This window comes from Hippocampus comes, unplaced genomic scaffold (genome assembly GCF_001891065.2).
Source record: "Hippocampus comes isolate QL1 unplaced genomic scaffold, H_comes_QL1_v1.1 scaffold42, whole genome shotgun sequence".
NCBI lineage: Eukaryota > Metazoa > Chordata > Actinopteri > Syngnathiformes > Syngnathidae > Hippocampus > Hippocampus comes.
In genome coordinates this window covers 785,252-801,639 of record NW_017805107.1, presented here as the reverse complement: position 1 = coordinate 801,639, position 16,388 = coordinate 785,252, and the positions used below count along the sequence as shown (strand labels likewise).

The window sequence follows — 16,388 nt, the reverse complement described above, 5'->3', positions numbered from 1 at the left end:
CTCCTAGGATCATTGGGACACACAAACCCCTCCACAATTTTCCATCATTGACAGATTTTTTTTTAAGGGTGGACGGGGAAAATTTAAGGCCGTCCGCCATTTTGACGGTGAAAATTGGGCCATTCACCACAGCAGCAGTACGTCCTTAAAAATCGAGTGCGGCACTTGAAGATAAGCAGCGAGACAAAGAACAATGACGGCTGGATCATAGAGACATGAAGGAGTTCTTTGAATTGTCATTGCGAGAGTTTAGTACAGTACGTGTTGTGATGAGGCCACTTCTGTTTTTTGGCGAACCACGGCCTCGTAACGAACAAAAAAAAAAGTCAGCGAGAGAGAAGCCAGACCCGACCCGCGGGCTCGGGCGGCCCGATCTTACCTCTAGTCAGTGTCACCTGTCAGCTCATTGTCGTCCCGTTGCGGCGTTTTATTTCGAATCACCCGCGAAACTATTTGTTGGCGGTGACGTAGGAATCCCGTCTCGCGACGCTTTGGGCGGAGCAACGCGCGTTTCGAGGCATTGGGCGTGGCCACAAGCGTAATCGACACATGCCTCGAAGCGCGCTTCGCAGATTTTCTTCCGGTTTACTCGGCACAAGCATCGGAGCCTCGGCACAGTCGGACACTGGTCACATAACTGAAGCTAAAACTTTTAGCTTCAGTTATGATTTTTGTTTGCTCCTTTGGATTATGTTTGCTTTAGATTTAGTTTTCTCTGTTTTAATACACTTCAAGTACAACCTGCTCCTCCCTCCTGCCTGCTTTTTTGGGGTCCACCACCACCTCGCTTCGTGACAACTGCTTATCCTGAACTGGACTGGGTGAGTGGGGTGGTGTGCTGGAGCTTCTCCCAGCTGACTTCAAGCGGAGGACCGACTGCACTCTGAACTGGTTGCCAGTCACTCACGGGGCACATCAGTCATATATCCTTGGACTTCAAATGTGGTTAAGAGTCTTGGAAAAATTCTTGCTCATGCAAGCACTCCATCAATTTTATATTCTCACAAACATAGATATAAAAGTTAATCATCCTTGATGTTTTGGCAAGGACCTCAGTGAACGGTGTGCTTCCGATGGACCTTTGAATGTGTCTTGATTCCGTTTCTGTTAGTCTCCACCAGGTGGCAGAGGTGTTTCGGTCTTTCCAGCTGCACACCTGTTACTCATCATGATCAAAGGACTATTTAAGGCAGTGGTTCTTAACCCAACCAGTCCATATACACATTCACCGAACTCTTCCTTTGCAAAAAACAAGTCTGACTTTTCCAAATTCAAGACATGAAAAACGCATTTGTTAAAAATGCAAAAGTAAATACAATTTCAAGACATAAGTCTGAGTTTTTTTCAATTTTACGACGTACTATCACGACAGTCACTAGTTGACTACTGAGAGAACTAAATTTCCCGCAGCACTGATTGGACAGCAATGTAATATAGATCATCTGCAGCCAGTGATGGCCAAGCAGGCGTGTCATAACTAATTGACATGTTGAGTAAGGTATTGGACCTCCTTGGCAGAGGCTCCGTCGAACCCTTGAGACCGATTCACCGGACCCAGGTTAAGAACCACTAAACTTCCAATTCACCTTGCTCAAGCCTTGTCTTCCTTTCGCAGACATTGTTTTGGTTCGAGGGTTCCGGACTTGCCTACCTTGTTGCAGCTTTGCAGGTGTGTAAAATCGCTTCAAGTCGCTTGTCCGTTCCTCTATCCTCCTCACGAGTGTCGTGGCTGTGCTGCGGTATGAGATCAACTTCCATGACAGATGTTCAAATCTGGACTGAAATGTCAAATTGTCATGTGTAATAAAGTTGAAATGTTCCCACATTTTTTTTTACCCTGGTTACTCCACTCGCTTGGACAATAATTGAGCAAACGGTTGACTGATGGATTACTTTGAATTCAATTTGATTTGTTGTGTTCAGGTAATAATACAATGTGACGATGAAACATTCGGTTTCACTGTCGTAATGGCCCTCCGAGGGAAAACTTGACTCCAAAGTGGCCCACGCTAAAAATGAGTTTGAGGTCCCTGTCATAGAGAGTTTTTCAGAAATGGGTGTGAATCACAAACGGCTTAGGGTTAATATATGGACTTCAAAATTACAATTGGAATCCTAAGAGTTTGGTAGTTGCCTTAAAATTAACTGTTGAAAAGCCTCTTTGATTCATGCGTTCTGCTAAAAACCTTGGTCTCCCTTTCACGGGAAAATTCTTTGCAGACAAAACTACAGCGGGGGTGTCAAACTCATTTTTGTTGCGGGCCACATATTTACCGTTTCCTTTGGAGGGGCCCTTATGCCTGAAACTATTTCAAGAAGTCAAGAATAAAGTTGTATTCAACGATTGTTTCAGTGTAATGAGGGCTTTGGTCACAAGAAAATGCTTGATGATTTACAACATGTGAAAATTTGGAATTTTGGGACAGATTTTAGCAAGCATCATGGAAGTTGTCATCTTGGATTTGCTTTCGCGGGCCACTTAAAATGATGTGATGGGTCACATCCGGCCCACGGGCCTTGATTTTAACACCGGCGTTCGAGATCATTTAATTCATATTCTCTGACCTCTTCAGAAGCTCTTCGCACTCGGTGAGAACTGTTAGGGGACGAGACTCCACTGTTGGTGGTGCCGCTGTGCTACTCAGAAACTTAAAGTGTCAAGTGGTGACCAGTGTCCTACTGGCTTTTTCGACCATTTTTTGTGTGAAAAATGTTTGACGGTATTCATTGTTCCAAAAATGTAATACTATTTAAAACACTGGTCATGTTACACATGAGCTGCTCGGTGATCGAGTGGTTTGCGCGTCGACTTCACAGTGCAGAGGTACCGGGTTCGATTCCAGCTCCGGCCTCTCTGTGTGGAGTTTGCATGTTCTCCCTGTGCCTGCGTGGGTTTTCTTCAGGTACTCCGGTTTCCTCCCACATTCCAAAAACATGCACGACAGGCTGATTGAACATTCAAAATTGCCCCTCGGTGTGAGTGTGAGCGCAGATGTTTGTTTGTCTCTGTGTGCCCTGCAATTCAGGGTGTTCCCCGCCGACTGCAGGAAGACAGCTGGGATAGGCTCCGGTCCTTGTGATGATCAAGCGGATCAGAAAATGGATGGATGGAAGGATATAATAATTGGTAAGAAAACTCAGATGCTGAAATGTGGTTAAATGAGTACCAGGTTCTAAGGGTACTCTTTATTGAACCAAGTGGTTATGACTGTATTGCTTGTTCTCTTCTGTTTTGAAAGACAAACATATGAAAAACCAAAATGGCAGGCTTAACATCTCTTCATTTGACAGCGAAATGTTATTGCACTTGTGAGTTGATTTCTTAATAATACAATACTGAGATGCTTTGAAACAATAGTCAACGAATGGGTTTTTCAAGAAACAAGACGTCATTCGGTTTATTACCTATTTTTTTTTTGTTTTGGCTCAACTGAAAAGCAAAACCTTGAGATATGAGCAATGCGGCAAACCAACTCACTTCACAAAAAGCAGAAATGTGGGTGTTGTAAGTAGAGAAACAAAAGAGGCTTCGAGCTGTTATAGTCACTCACAGCTTAAAGTCAAAGTAAACACAGCTTCCACAAAAACCATTGCAAACAAAACACATATTCCATCTGGTGATTCTGCTTGGACAGCCACGGGCGGTGAGGTTTGGACCGAGCTCTTCAGAAGGGACCGAAGTGACCTAATCACAGCACTTAGACTTTTTGGTGCGCCATATAGTGCGGAAAATACGGTATAGTGGGGGGAATGTGGGGTGTGTGTGTGTGTGTGTGTGTGTGTGTGTGTGTGTGTGTGTGTGTGTGTGTGTGTGTGTGTAGATTTTTTAATGCTATTTTTCTTGTTGTATTGTGTATAATATCCAGGGGCAACAATGAGCATCATCCTTGATCTATCGCCAACACTCTCCATCCTGATCTCTGCGGCTGTCTCCATTATCTACACTGTTCTCGGAGGCCTGTACGCAGTTGCGTACACCGATGTCATCCAACTGTCCTTCATATTTGTCAGTCTGGTGAGCTGTCAAGAAAATTGCGCAATTGCCGTGTGTGTGTGTGTGTGTGTGTGTGTGTGTGTGTGTGTGTGTGTGTGTGTGTGTGTGTGTGTGTGTGTGTGTGCGCGCGCGCGCAGTCGTTCCATCTGAGAGTGTCAATGCCGTCCGTTTTGGCTGTAATTTCTTTTCACTAAACAAGTGTTTTGTTTTTGTTTTAGTGGCTCTGTATCCCATTCATGTTTCTCAGCCCCGCGGTGACTGACCTTTCACAAACAATCCATCTCAATGAGTCAAACGTCCACTCTTGGATAGGAGAGGTGAAGCTTGAAGATGCAGGAAAATGGACTGATGACTTTCTCATGGTGGTCAGATATTTTACTTTGTCTTGTGTCATTCTCCAACAATCCATAGTCACTTGATGAAGGAATCCAGATACTTCGAAAGGTTTCCCTTACTTTTTTGCTTAAAACTTCCGATAAGCAAACCTTTATTGTCTGACAATGGAGAAATTTGCAATCTACAGCAGCAAAATTTGGAGGGCCGAAAGTAGAAAAAAAACGAAGTATTGACATGCACAAAATATTACAAAAAAAAAATTTTCATTGTTTTTCAACGTTGTTGCATGTTGAAGTGATGTGACTTTCTACTCTTTATTGTAGGCTTTAGGTGGACTTTCATGCCAATCCTTACACCAGAGGATCCTCGCGGCGGCCTCCTCATCCAAGGCTCAGGTGTCCTGCTTTGCTGCTGCAGCTTTTGCTTTTATTATGGGAATCCCATCAGTGATCATTGGAGCTACAGCTGCTTCAGCAGGTACGGAAGATGCGCTCGGCCACAAAGAGTTAAACTTGTGTAGCCGCACCTGTCGACAATGAACAAAACCCAAGGTCCAATTGTCTGAATTCTCAAAAAGATAATCCTGGGTGATTGTTAACCTCCTTGTAAATTTGTGTTGTGTCTGTAAAAATTACATCCCTCTCTTGGAAAAAGGTCTGTGACACAGATCGGACATGTTATCGCTGCTCAATATTGTCACCGCTAAGTTTGGCCTTTGAAGGAAAAACTTGGAATGGTAGTGCTGAGTAGGCGCTCATTTGTGAAACTAGAATAGTACAAATCAGTGTTTTTGATGTAACACATGGTGTCCTCCTGGGGTCAATGTTGGGACCTATACTTTTGCATCTGTACATAAATGACATGTAAATGATCTGAATCATTGAAATTTTAGCACAGCTTTTGTCATTAATCACTTCCAAACATGATTTAAAAGGTTTGATAAACTGGAATTCAATTTTAACAAAACAAAATCCCACAGGAACAAAACCCAAATAGGTGAATTTGTGGAGAATGACCCACGACTCGTGTCACCCGACTGTCAATGTGATGACAACAGAGTTGTTAAAGAAACGTGTCACAAGTTCTCAGTTATTCTGTATGCCTCCTCCTCTCTAAGACTGGAACCAGACAGAATACGGTCTACCCCCCCCTTATGAGCGTGGAGAGGCAGGGAATGTCTTGCCACTGGCCCTGTCCTACATCACACCCGCCTGGGTGTCCGTGTTGGGCATTGGCGCAATAGCAGCAGCAGTGATGTCATCCATGGACTCGGCATTGCTGTCATCGGCGTCCATGTTCACGCAAAACATATACAAGACGACTTTGAGAAAGCAGGTGTGTGTTTATGTCAGTGAGTGGTTTTGCACTTCAGCAGAGCAATTTCATGATGTGTGCTTACCCACAGGCATCAGACAGAGAGCTGCAGTGCGTCACCAGGATTTGTGTGTTGCTGGTGGGCCTGGCTGGGGCCGGTCTGGCATTCAATAGGAGTAGCATCCTTGCTCTCTGGATGCTCATTGCTGACCTACTCTACTGTGTTGTGACCCCACAGTTGACCTGTGTGGGGCTCCTCCGATCTGCCAATTGCTATGGCGCCATCAGTGGCTACACGGTCGCTCTGCTGCTGCGTGTGCTGAGCGGCGACCCAGCACTCGGCATCCCTCCTGTGCTGCTCTACCCGGGCTGGAGGGAAGATGATGGCGTCATCACGCAGTACTTTCCCTTCAGGACTCTGATTGCGTTCATTTCTCTGGCGGTTGTCGTTCTTGTGTCTTGCCTGGTCCAGCTTGGCTTCAATCACAATGTTATTCCTCAGTCCTGGGATGTGTTGGATGTTTTCAAAAAGAAAATTGAGGCAGAAGAGGACGAGACATCAACACCACTTTCTCATGAGGGAAATAACTTTGTCCTGAATACATCATTGTAGCTTCATAGCATCTGCCAAAACTTCAGTGTATGCTAAAATTGCATATATCTGTGAAGTGGTGCATTCTGAATAATACATTTTGTTTAAAACATTGTACATGTGCAAGTGAACATCTGGCTCTGTAAGTCTACATCACAGCCTGCCTGCATCACTACTGTGAACAACAAAGATGCAAAGTGAATTCAGAGATTTGTTTGTAAAAAGTACATTTGGTTGAAGACAATTGCGAAAAATGTGCAAACACTGAGAGACAGAACTATGTTGTCACGAACTGCAACGGTACAGCATTAAACTCTTGTTAACTTGCATGGCAAGCAATATTGTAGTGACTTCTATATACATAATTTACCACCAACTGCAAATGTGTGAATGCAATGTTTTTTCATATGCTTGTCACGGTCATTTGGTAACTGGGTAGGAGTAATTGCAGTCCCTTTCAGGACCGCCATGTTTAGTTTGCTTGTTTCTATGGAAACTTACTTTCGACGGGTCTCAGTTTGCGCGGGAGCTTTTTTGGTGTGCTAAATAAACGACACACTCTCTCAGTGTGTGAACGTGAGAAATTTCTTTGAGTTTTTACAATTTCCACAATATCCAAAAATTCATTGTCGGATAACCTTCTCTTGACGTTCAGTGTTACTCGGGCTGCGTAACTGCCATGGAACGTTCTCAAAATGTTAGTTTTGGTTTTGATTCTAACTAATGTTTGGATAACCAAAAACAAACATTCACAAAATGTTTGAATCTATCAGAAGTCAATGCGGGTGTGTTCTCTGTTGGAGTGACTCATGTATCCTTTTAATAAGTAATTGAACATGAAGCCTGTTTCGTACAGGAGATATCCAAGAACAGTTCAGATTAGCTCCTAAAATTAAATTCGTTTGTGAGATATTATTTATTCGGGAGAACACCTTTCTGGTTGAAGTTAGGACCATAAATATCAATTCAGATTTTAGGCAGAGTCGCCCCTGATGAAATTGTGGCCATGCAAGAAGAAGTGAGTTTCTTGGTAAAACAATGTCAGACGAGAGGGACTTCAGATGGGTCATTACTTTAAATAAAGGGTTGTGGAAATTGTAGAACTCGAAGAAAGCGACAATTTCTCACGTGCGCACTCAGAGAGAGAGTGTGTCGTGTTTTTTTATGAGCACACCAAAAAAAAACACTCGCGCCAAACGAAGCCCGCCGAAAGTCAGTTTCCATAGAAACAAGCAGACTAAAATGGCGGTCCTTAAAGGGACTGCAATTATTTCTACCCCGTTACCAAATAATCGTGAACTCTCTGACAAGCATATCAACATTGCATTCACACATTTGCAGTTGGTGGTGAATTATGTACATACATAGAAGTCACTACAGGGTTGAACTTTGTGTCTCGCCTGCCTGAGTCAATTATCTATCCACCCATCCATTTTCAACACTGCTTATCCTGAACTGGACTGGGTGAGTGGGGTGGCGTGCTGGAGCTTACCCCAGATGACTTCGGACGGAGGACCGACTGCACTCTGAACTGGTTGCCAGTCACTCACGGGGCACATCAGTCATATATCCTTGGACTTCAAATGTGGTTAAGAGTCTTGGAAAAATTCTTGCTCATGCAAGCACTCCATCAATTTTATATTCTCACAAACATAGATATAAAAGTTAATCATCCTTGATGTTTTGGCAAGGACCTCAGTGAACGGTGTGCTTCCGATGGACCTTTGAATGTGTCTTGATTCCGTTTCTGTTAGTCTCCACCAGGTGGCAGAGGTGTTTCGGTCTTTCCAGCTGCACACCTGTTACTCATCATGATCAAAGGACTATTTAAGGCAGTGGTTCTTAACCCAACCAGTGCATATACACATTCACCGAACTCTTCCTTTGCGAAAAACACAAGTCTGACTTTTCCAAATTCAAGACATAAAAAACGCATTTGTTCAAAAAATGAAAAAGTAAATACAATTTCAAGACATAAGTCTAAGTTTTTTTCAATTTTACGACGTACTATCACGACAGTCACGCGTTGACTACTGAGAGAACTAAATTTCCCGCAGCACTGATTGGACAAGCAATGTAATATAGATCATCTGCAGCCAGTGATGGCCAAGCAGGCGTGTCATAACTAATTGACATGTTGAGTAAGGTATTGTCTGGACCTCCTTGGCAGAGGCTCCGTCGAACCCTTGAGACCGATTCACCGGACCCAGGTTAAGAACCACTAAACTTCCAATTCACCTTGCTCAAGCCTTTGTTCATGTCCACTTTTCTCGACTCTCCAGGTTCTGTTTCGTTTTTATCGTTACTTGTTTCTTGATCCCCGTTTTCTTGAAAGTAGTCATTTAGTTTGTTAAATTCTCGTCCGTCGGTATTTCTTGTGATGTGATCATCTTCTTTCGAGAAGAGCAATTTCCGTTTGTATTTTCCTTGCCTTTCGCAAGCGCCTTTTGTTTCATCTGTATCTGTACTTTGTCGGCCTTGCGTTTTGTTAATAAACGTTTTTTTTGGTCCATCATCCTATCCTTGGCTAACGTTTGTGGGATCCACCCCTCTCCGGATAATTCCGTTTGCAGAATAGCCTGGACGTTGGTACTTCTGTAAAAAGAAAAAAAAAATGTCGGCACTAAAATTCTCCCCTCAGGCTTGGCCGCCAGACGATTTTTCCTTCCTTTCGCAGACATTGTTTTGGTTCGAGGGCTCCGGACTTGCCTACCTTTTTGCAGCTTTGCAGGTGTGTAAAATCGCTTCAAGTCGCTTGTCCGTTCCTCTATCCTCCTCACGAGTGTCGTGGCTGTGCTGCGGTATGAGATTATGACAAATCTCGAGATGCATAGTTGTCAGAAGTATTTGATCGCCCTGATCGGACTCCTTCAGCTTGACGGCATCCTTTACTGCAGGTTGTATGATTTCCGTTTGGCAATTGTCTTCCCCATAATGCATGCGCACCTCATTTTGTGGCCCATGAAAGCAAATCGTGTGTCAACTTCCATGACAGATGTTCAAATCTGGACTGAAATGTCAAATTGTCATGTGTAATAAAGTTGAAATTTTGCCACATTTTTTTTTTACCCTGGTTACTACACTCACTTGAACAATAATTGAGCAAACGGTTGACTGATTGATTACTAGCTTTGTATTCAATTTGATTTGTTGTGTTCAGGTAATAATACAATGTGACGATGAAACATTCGGTTTCACTGTCGTAATGGCCCTCTGAGGGAAAACTTAACTCCAAAGTGGCCCGCGCTAAAAAATGAGTTTGACGTCCCTGTCCTAGAAAGTTTTTCATAAATGGGTGTTAAGCACAAACGGCTTGGGGTTAATATATGGGCTTCAAAATTACAATTCGCATCCTGCGAGGTTGGTAGTTGCCTTAAAATGGATTGTTGAAAAGCCTCTTTGGATTCATGCGTTCTGCTAAAAACCTTGGTCTCCCTTTCACGGGAAAATTCTTTGCAGACAAAACTACAGCGGGGGTGTCAAACTCATTTTTGTTGCGGGCCACATATTTACCGTTTCCTTTGGAGGGGCCCTTATGCCTGAAACTATTTCAAGAAGTCAAGAATAAAGTTGTATTCAATGATTGTTTCAGTGTAATGATGGCTTTGGTCACAGGAAAATGTTTGTCAGATTTTAGCAAGCATCATGGAAGTTGTCATCTTTGATTTACTTTCGTGGGCCACTTAAAATGGTGTGGCGGGCCTCATGTGGCCCGCGGGCCTTGAATCGAACACCCGTGCTGGAGATGTCATTTCATTCATATTCTCTTGACTGCTTCAGAAGCTCTTCGCACTCAGTAAAAACTGTTCGGGGACGAGACTCCACTGTCGGTGGTGCCGCTGTGCTACTCAGAAACTTAAAGTGTCAAGTTGTGACCAGTATCCTACTGCCTTTTTCGACCATTTTTTAGTGTTAAAAATGTTTGACGGTCTTAAGTGTTTCAAAAATGTAATATTATTTAAAACCCTGTACATGTTACACATGGGGCGGCTCGGTGATTGAGTGGTTCGCGCATCGACCTCACAGTGCAGAGGCACCGGGTTCGATTCCAGCTCCGGCCTTCCTATGTGGAGTTTGCATGTTTTCTCCGTGCCTGCTTGGGTTTTCTCCAGGCACTCCGGTTTTCTGCCACATTCCAAAAACGTGCATAACAGGCTGATTGAACATTTAAAATTGCCCCGAGGTGTGAGTGTTCGCGCAGATGGTTGTTTGTCTCTGTGTGCCCTGCGATTAGATGGCAAACGGTTCAGGTTGTTGTACATCGCCTATTTGCCGAAGGCAGCTGGGATCGGCTCCAGCATGCCGCGCGACTCTTGTGAGGATGAAGCGGATCAGAAAATGGATGGATGGATGTTACACATTGTTCACGGCATTGCTCGAACATTCTTCTGGGCCTGGAGTAATCCGATAACTGTAATGACTTGTTTGGGACAGCAGGAGGAGATATACAAGAACATTGGAAGGCGCTGTTCAACAGCGGACAGCATATTGAAGACTTTTGGGTTTCTGATCAAAAGATGAATGTCAAACAGAAGCTCAGAAGGCCAGCTTTTAATTCGGGGTGTTTACAACTAGATGTCTTCAACAACTCAGGACAGAGAACATTTTCTTTGAAGGCACAAACTTTCCAAGTGAGCTAAAAAGTGAATGACATTTAATATTTGATGGCATAACCCTTAACTTGCAATAGCTGTGTAACGCCTGTGATTCATTAATTTCACCAGGCTGTTGCATCCTTCTTTGAAAAATGCTTTTCTTGGCCTTTCCTGCAGACTTTTTCACTTCTGGGGTAGACACTGAGGGATCGTCACAAAAACTGACAAGGGCGTGATTTGCAACTGGGGACCAAGAAAACCAAATCGGCGCCATCTTCGCAGTCAGAAAAGTGAGAAACTGAAAAGAAAACGTAGCGGTAAAAATAGAAGGGAAACGTGAGGGCAAGTGGACGGCACAGGTGAGAGAGAGACATGGAGGAAAAGTGCGCTTCACAAAGAGCTGGGGTGGTCGGCATGAGGCTGAGGGCAAAGTATGGCTTGTGACGCCCTGGGTGACCCATCGAGGAGGAATGACACGAGGGGTTGATGGTGAAAAGTCGAAGCAGCAACCGGTGAAACGATCACCCCCTGATCCGAGACTGAGGGATGGTTCGGAGCAATAGGTGACGCGTGAGGCTCGACGGATTCTGACGGAATCTGCTTGGCCTTGACTGGTCAGAATGTACTGCCACGCGTGGGGTTAAAGTAGACATGACACAGAAGTTGAAAAGCAAACGTCTTTATCGATGAAAATACAAAGTAACTCCAGAGATGCAGAGAACACGGAAGAATGCTGACATACTGGCAAACGTGACACTGAGTAACTTATTTCCTGATTCCGTGTGACAGAATTAAAAGGTGACATTATAAACGGACCAAAGTGCAATAGTACAACAGTAACTTCATACCAAGTCATACACCAATAACAACCAGTCACAACAGAATCTCTTTTTTTGACTTGTGCCACACCGGGAGTCCAACAAGATATAGAAGACATCGTTCAGAAACACGGTATTTGAACATTTCATTGGTTTATTATTTAAATATTAAGACGTTCATTTTAGTTTGCTAAGACATAATTTAATTACACTGCAAATATGAATTGGAAATGTTTATTTGTTTCCCTTCGTAATAATTGTTTGCTCTGCAATTGCCTGGCAACCGGTTCAGGGTGTCCCCCGCCTACTGCCCGAAGACAGCCGGGATAGGCTCCGGCACGCCCCGCGACCCTTGTGAGGATTAAGCGGTTCGGAAAACGGATGGATCGAATGATTGGAAAGTAAACTCAGATGCTGCAGTGTGGTTAAATGAGTACCAGGTTCTAGGAGTACTCTATCGAACCAGGTGGTTATTTTTGACTGTTCTCTTCTGTATTGAAAGACAAACATGAAAAACCAAAATGGCAGGCCAAACATCTCTTCAGGTGACAGCGAAATGTGATTGCACTTGTGAGTTGATTTCTTCATGATACAAGACTGAGGGGCTTTGAGACAAGAGTCGACGAGTCGTTTTTTTGAGGAACTAGACGTCATTCGGGTTATTACTTTTTTTGTTTTGGTTCGACTAAAAAGCAAAACCTTGATATATGAGCAATGCGGCACCCCACCTCACTTCACAAAAAGCAGAAATGTGGGAGCTGTAAATCGAGAAACAAAAGAGGCGTTGAGCTGTTTATCACCACTCACGGTTTAAAGTCAAAGGAAACGGAGCTTCCACAAAAACAATAACAAAACGCATATTCCATCTGTTGTTTCTGCTTGGGCAGCGACGGGTGGTGAGGTTTGGACCGAGCTCTTCACAAGGGACTTAAGTGACCTCATCAACTTCTTAATAGCACCGTCACATTGCAAAATAATATCAAGAAATGCAGAAATGCAGTGTAACTTTCCGTGCACGTGTGTGTGTGTGTGTGTGTGTGTGTGTGTGTGTCTGTGTGTGTGTGTGTGTGTGTGTGTGTGTGTGTGTGTGTGTGTGTGTGTGTGTGTGTATATATCTATATATACATATAAAACATTACTACTATATGAAATTCATGTCCTATAATCAAATTGTATTCCATCAATCTAAAATATAAGTGCAAAATGTTCTTTGATAAATAGCATTGAATCTTGAAAATGGGATCATTTCACCCTGACAATAAATAAAGAAAGAAAGCATGTAGTCCAATAGCTAGTCCCAGCTCTCTTGAGTAGAAAAGTCAACAATTTTCAGCAGTCTTTTTTTGGGAGGGGTGGGGGGGGGGGGGTGTGATTAAAATTGTATGTGAAAATCCTTGCCTGAAGTCTCAAGCAAGCCTATTCCGGACTTGCAGGGCTAGCAGAGAGTTGTGCTGGATATCTCCTCAACTCCATCCCATCAAGGCTGCAGGTCCTCCGAGCCAGACTCAACTGTGGGTTCCTGTCAGGTCTGTATTCTGATCTCAAAATTCTAGCCTTGCTCTCAGGCCTCATCAAAAGTAATCATTCAGATGCAATATCGATCACATATTTGGGAAATTTTAACTCAATATTATAACCCTAACCAAGGGTTCAGGAACCTTTTTGACTAAGAGAGCCATGAAAGCAAAATATTTGGAAATGTATTTCAGTGAGAGCTATATACCGTATTGGCCCGAATATAAGACGACCCCCTCTTTTTCAAGACTGTTTGAAAGTTTGAAAAACTATTTTTGAACACCAAATTAATTTTTATCCCAAAAATAATTACAGTACATCTGAAACAAATGATTATAACAATATATTTGAGAGAAAAAGCATGTTATTTGCCTCATTCAAATCTTAATATTTGAACATTTTAAGATTTAAGATATCCTTTATTTGTCCCACAGTGGGGAAATTTACAGTCTACAGCAGCAAAATTATTGGTAGAAAGAAGAAAGAAGAAAAAGTGTTTGCATTCACGAAATAAATGTTTCAGTTTCAATGTAAACCATTCAGAAAGTGCAATGTAAATATAGATATAGGTAAGGTGGCTGTGCTATTTACAATTGTTTTTCACAGAATTTTATTTTTGTTCAGCAGCCTGACAGCAGTAGGTAGGAACGAGCAGCGGTGTCTGTCCTTCTTGCAGCGCGTGTGTAACAGTCTCTGGCTGAAGGAGCTACCCAGTGCTGTCAGGGCGGGCTGGAGGGGGTGGGAGAGGGACTGTCCATCATACCTTTTAGCTTAGCTAGCATCCTCTTGTTGCCCACCTCTTCCAGAGTGTCCAGGGAGCAGCCCAGGACAGAACTGGCCCTCCTGACCAGTCGCTCCAGTCTCTTTCTGTCCTGGGCCAAGATGCTGCATGACCAGCAGACAATGCCATAGTGGATGGCCGAAGCCACCACCGAGTGATAGAATGTAAAAATATGTAAACTAAAGTGCAATCACATTCGTAAATGAATGGCTTCTGGTTTTTTAAATGTAAATTACCTCATAACTTCTCCTCAGCTGCCGGTTAACTTGGTCGATCTTCGACCCACTTTTCTCCAGATTGTCGCTACGTTCCTCCATTTTCTGTTATCTCTTCTATTATTTTCTTCTTTTTCTTTCTTACTGCTATTTTTTATTTTTCTTCTTCGTGACAGGGGTTCGCTTTGGCCTGGGGAGTCAAGTTCAGCATTCGCTTCAATGATATCTGGCGCCATCTAGCGTCGTGAATGGGTATAATGTCTAGACCCCGAATATAAGACGACCCCCACTTTTCCAGTTTTATTTCAATGCAAAAAACACCGTCTTATATTCGGGCCAATATGGTGTGTATACTGTGTATATAAGATATACACAGTATATACCTGTACATACTGTATTTCAAACGTGAATTCAACAAAATGTTCGTATAATAAGCCTCTGACTGTATTCTTTCAAATAATGTTGTTGTAATACTCACCATTAATGTGAAGGTTTTCCGTTCCTCACGATGGTTAACGATCCAGCAAAACTAGCGGAATTATTGTCAGCTTGCCGGGTACATTCGCGGAGTTGCTGCTGGCTAGCTTGCACACTGCTCAGTAGCTTGCACGCTTCCTTTATGCTGTCCCTCGTAGGGTATTTTGATGTAAGCGTAGTGCCGCTCTGCATTCGACCGTTTCATCGATGGTATTTTGTCATTGCAAATTAGACACACCGCAGAACCTGTTCTCTCCACAAAGGCGAATCCTTCACTCCATTCGTCCTGAAGTGAACCATACTCATCATCTTTTTTTCTTTTCGCCATTTTGTTCGTCGAAGGATTATCTTTGAGCTAATGTCTGAGCGGGCTGATTCACAAGGGGGCGTTTACCTGTTTCCACAGCAACGGCAACGTAGGCCAGTATCATCCAATTAAAATTGTCCCTGCAGCTAACCGCAGCCCTGAACACGAGGATGATCTTTGAGCTAATGTCTGAGCGGGCTGATTCACAAGGGGGCGTTTACCTGTTTCCACAGCAACGGCAACGTAGGCCAGTATCATCCAATTAAAATTGTCCCTGCAGCTAACCGCAGCCCTGAACACGAGCAGTGAAAAGTCAATGGATGGATTAAACAAGTGAGAATATTTTGTCTTTTCTGCGAGCAGGATCATACATGGCAATTTTCCGCGGATCCGCGGAAATCCGCCGTTTTATTTCTTAAATTGATCATTTTTGTGAATCGTCTAAATCCGTTGAGAAAATTTTAGGGGCGGTCAGGTACCTTATCGTCGAGTTTTCACGAGCTCTCCCGAACAGTCTCTCCGTTTTCCGTTTGTAAACAGCCCTGCGATTGGACGTGTATGAAAGCTTCAACTAATCAGATCACTGAAGGCATTATTTGTTGCGGAAGTCTTAGCTCGATTATAAACGGCCCAGCGATTGGTTAACGACAAGCGATTGGACCAATCAAATTGCATGTAACATATTGTTTTACCTGATTCATGGCGGCCTGTTCGTCTCGCAAATTCATTGTTCTGGGATCGTTTTGAGCGGAATTATAAAATTTTTGACGAAAGATCAGGAGTCTTTAATCCTAGAAATTGACTCAAATGTCAAGAATAAATTCCGATTGGACTGGCTTGACAGAAAAGTCACTGTAAAGGTTAAAATTGGTTCCAAGTTCGACGAAGTTACAGAAGCTCTTGGACAATTTTTGAAGAAACCAGACGTAGCAGGCAAAGCTTATTGTGTGTATTGTAGTGACTTAATTAACTATGGCAACCGTGGATGCGTGGCACTGACAGATCATGCAACAAAAGCGAAAAAACATGCCGACAAAATCGCCATTCGACGGAGCAGTTATTCTTTGGGATCGGCATTTTTCAAACAAACTTCGTCAGCGGATACAACTAAAGACGTTACGCGCTGGGGTACTTACTTTGGCTGAACCAAGCAACGAAATCTGCTCCACTGACGCCCCTCGCCGATAGACAGGTGCACTCCGAGGTATATACTTTTTTATTCAAATATACGAGGATGATATTTTCAATTTTATTTGGTATGCATTTGTAGCAACAGCATGATAACATTTATTTGTTTTTATTTGCGTTTTATATTCATATTGATAATTCACGTTTTGTCTTGGATAATAAAGCACGGTTATGCATAATAAATTGTATGCATAATAAATATTCACTATCACTGTATGAGGTAAGAATCAACAGCTTTTTATCACATTTACACAAC

General features: G+C 43.1%; 2 protein-coding genes across 4 annotated transcripts in view; both read left to right on the top strand.

The window, feature by feature from the left end:
- The first annotated feature begins 3,833 nt into the window (after positions 1 to 3,833).
- LOC109513170 (high affinity choline transporter 1-like) lies at positions 3,834 to 6,778 on the top strand. Of its 2 annotated transcripts, none has more exons than XM_019865425.1 (5): positions 3,834 to 4,015; positions 4,213 to 4,311; positions 4,654 to 4,807; positions 5,448 to 5,665; positions 5,736 to 6,778. In XM_019865425.1, the coding sequence occupies exons 1-5, from the start codon at positions 3,875 to 3,877 to the stop codon at positions 6,255 to 6,257; spliced, it is 1,134 nt and encodes a 377-aa protein (XP_019720984.1). In that variant the 5' UTR covers positions 3,834 to 3,874; the 3' UTR covers positions 6,258 to 6,778. The 2 variants fall into 2 exon arrangements, with proteins under 2 accessions (XP_019720984.1, XP_019720983.1); XM_019865424.1 differs by having other exon boundaries at positions 4,213 to 4,359.
- Positions 6,779 to 8,457: 1,679 nt separating this feature from the next.
- Positions 8,458 to 16,388, top strand: part of LOC109513169 (high-affinity choline transporter 1-like) — a 15,117-nt gene continuing 7,186 nt past the window's right edge. For both annotated transcript variants that reach the window (XM_019865422.1, XM_019865423.1), the window contains exons 1-2: positions 8,458 to 8,585; positions 13,083 to 13,175. The gene's annotated coding sequence lies outside the window, so the exon portion shown is untranslated. The remainder of the gene's footprint in view (positions 8,586 to 13,082; positions 13,176 to 16,388) is intronic.

Excerpts from the sequence above, each read along its gene's own strand:
- LOC109513170 (XM_019865424.1), top strand. The coding sequence starts at position 3,875 with ATGAGCATCATCCTTGATCTATCGCCAACACTCTCCATCCTGATCTCT. Across the intron at positions 4,360-4,653 it reads CTGATGACTTTCTCATGGTG|GCTTTAGGTGGACTTTCATG; the intron begins GTCAGATATTTT and ends TCTTTATTGTAG. Across the intron at positions 4,808-5,447 it reads AGCTACAGCTGCTTCAGCAG|ACTGGAACCAGACAGAATAC; the intron begins GTACGGAAGATG and ends CTCCTCTCTAAG.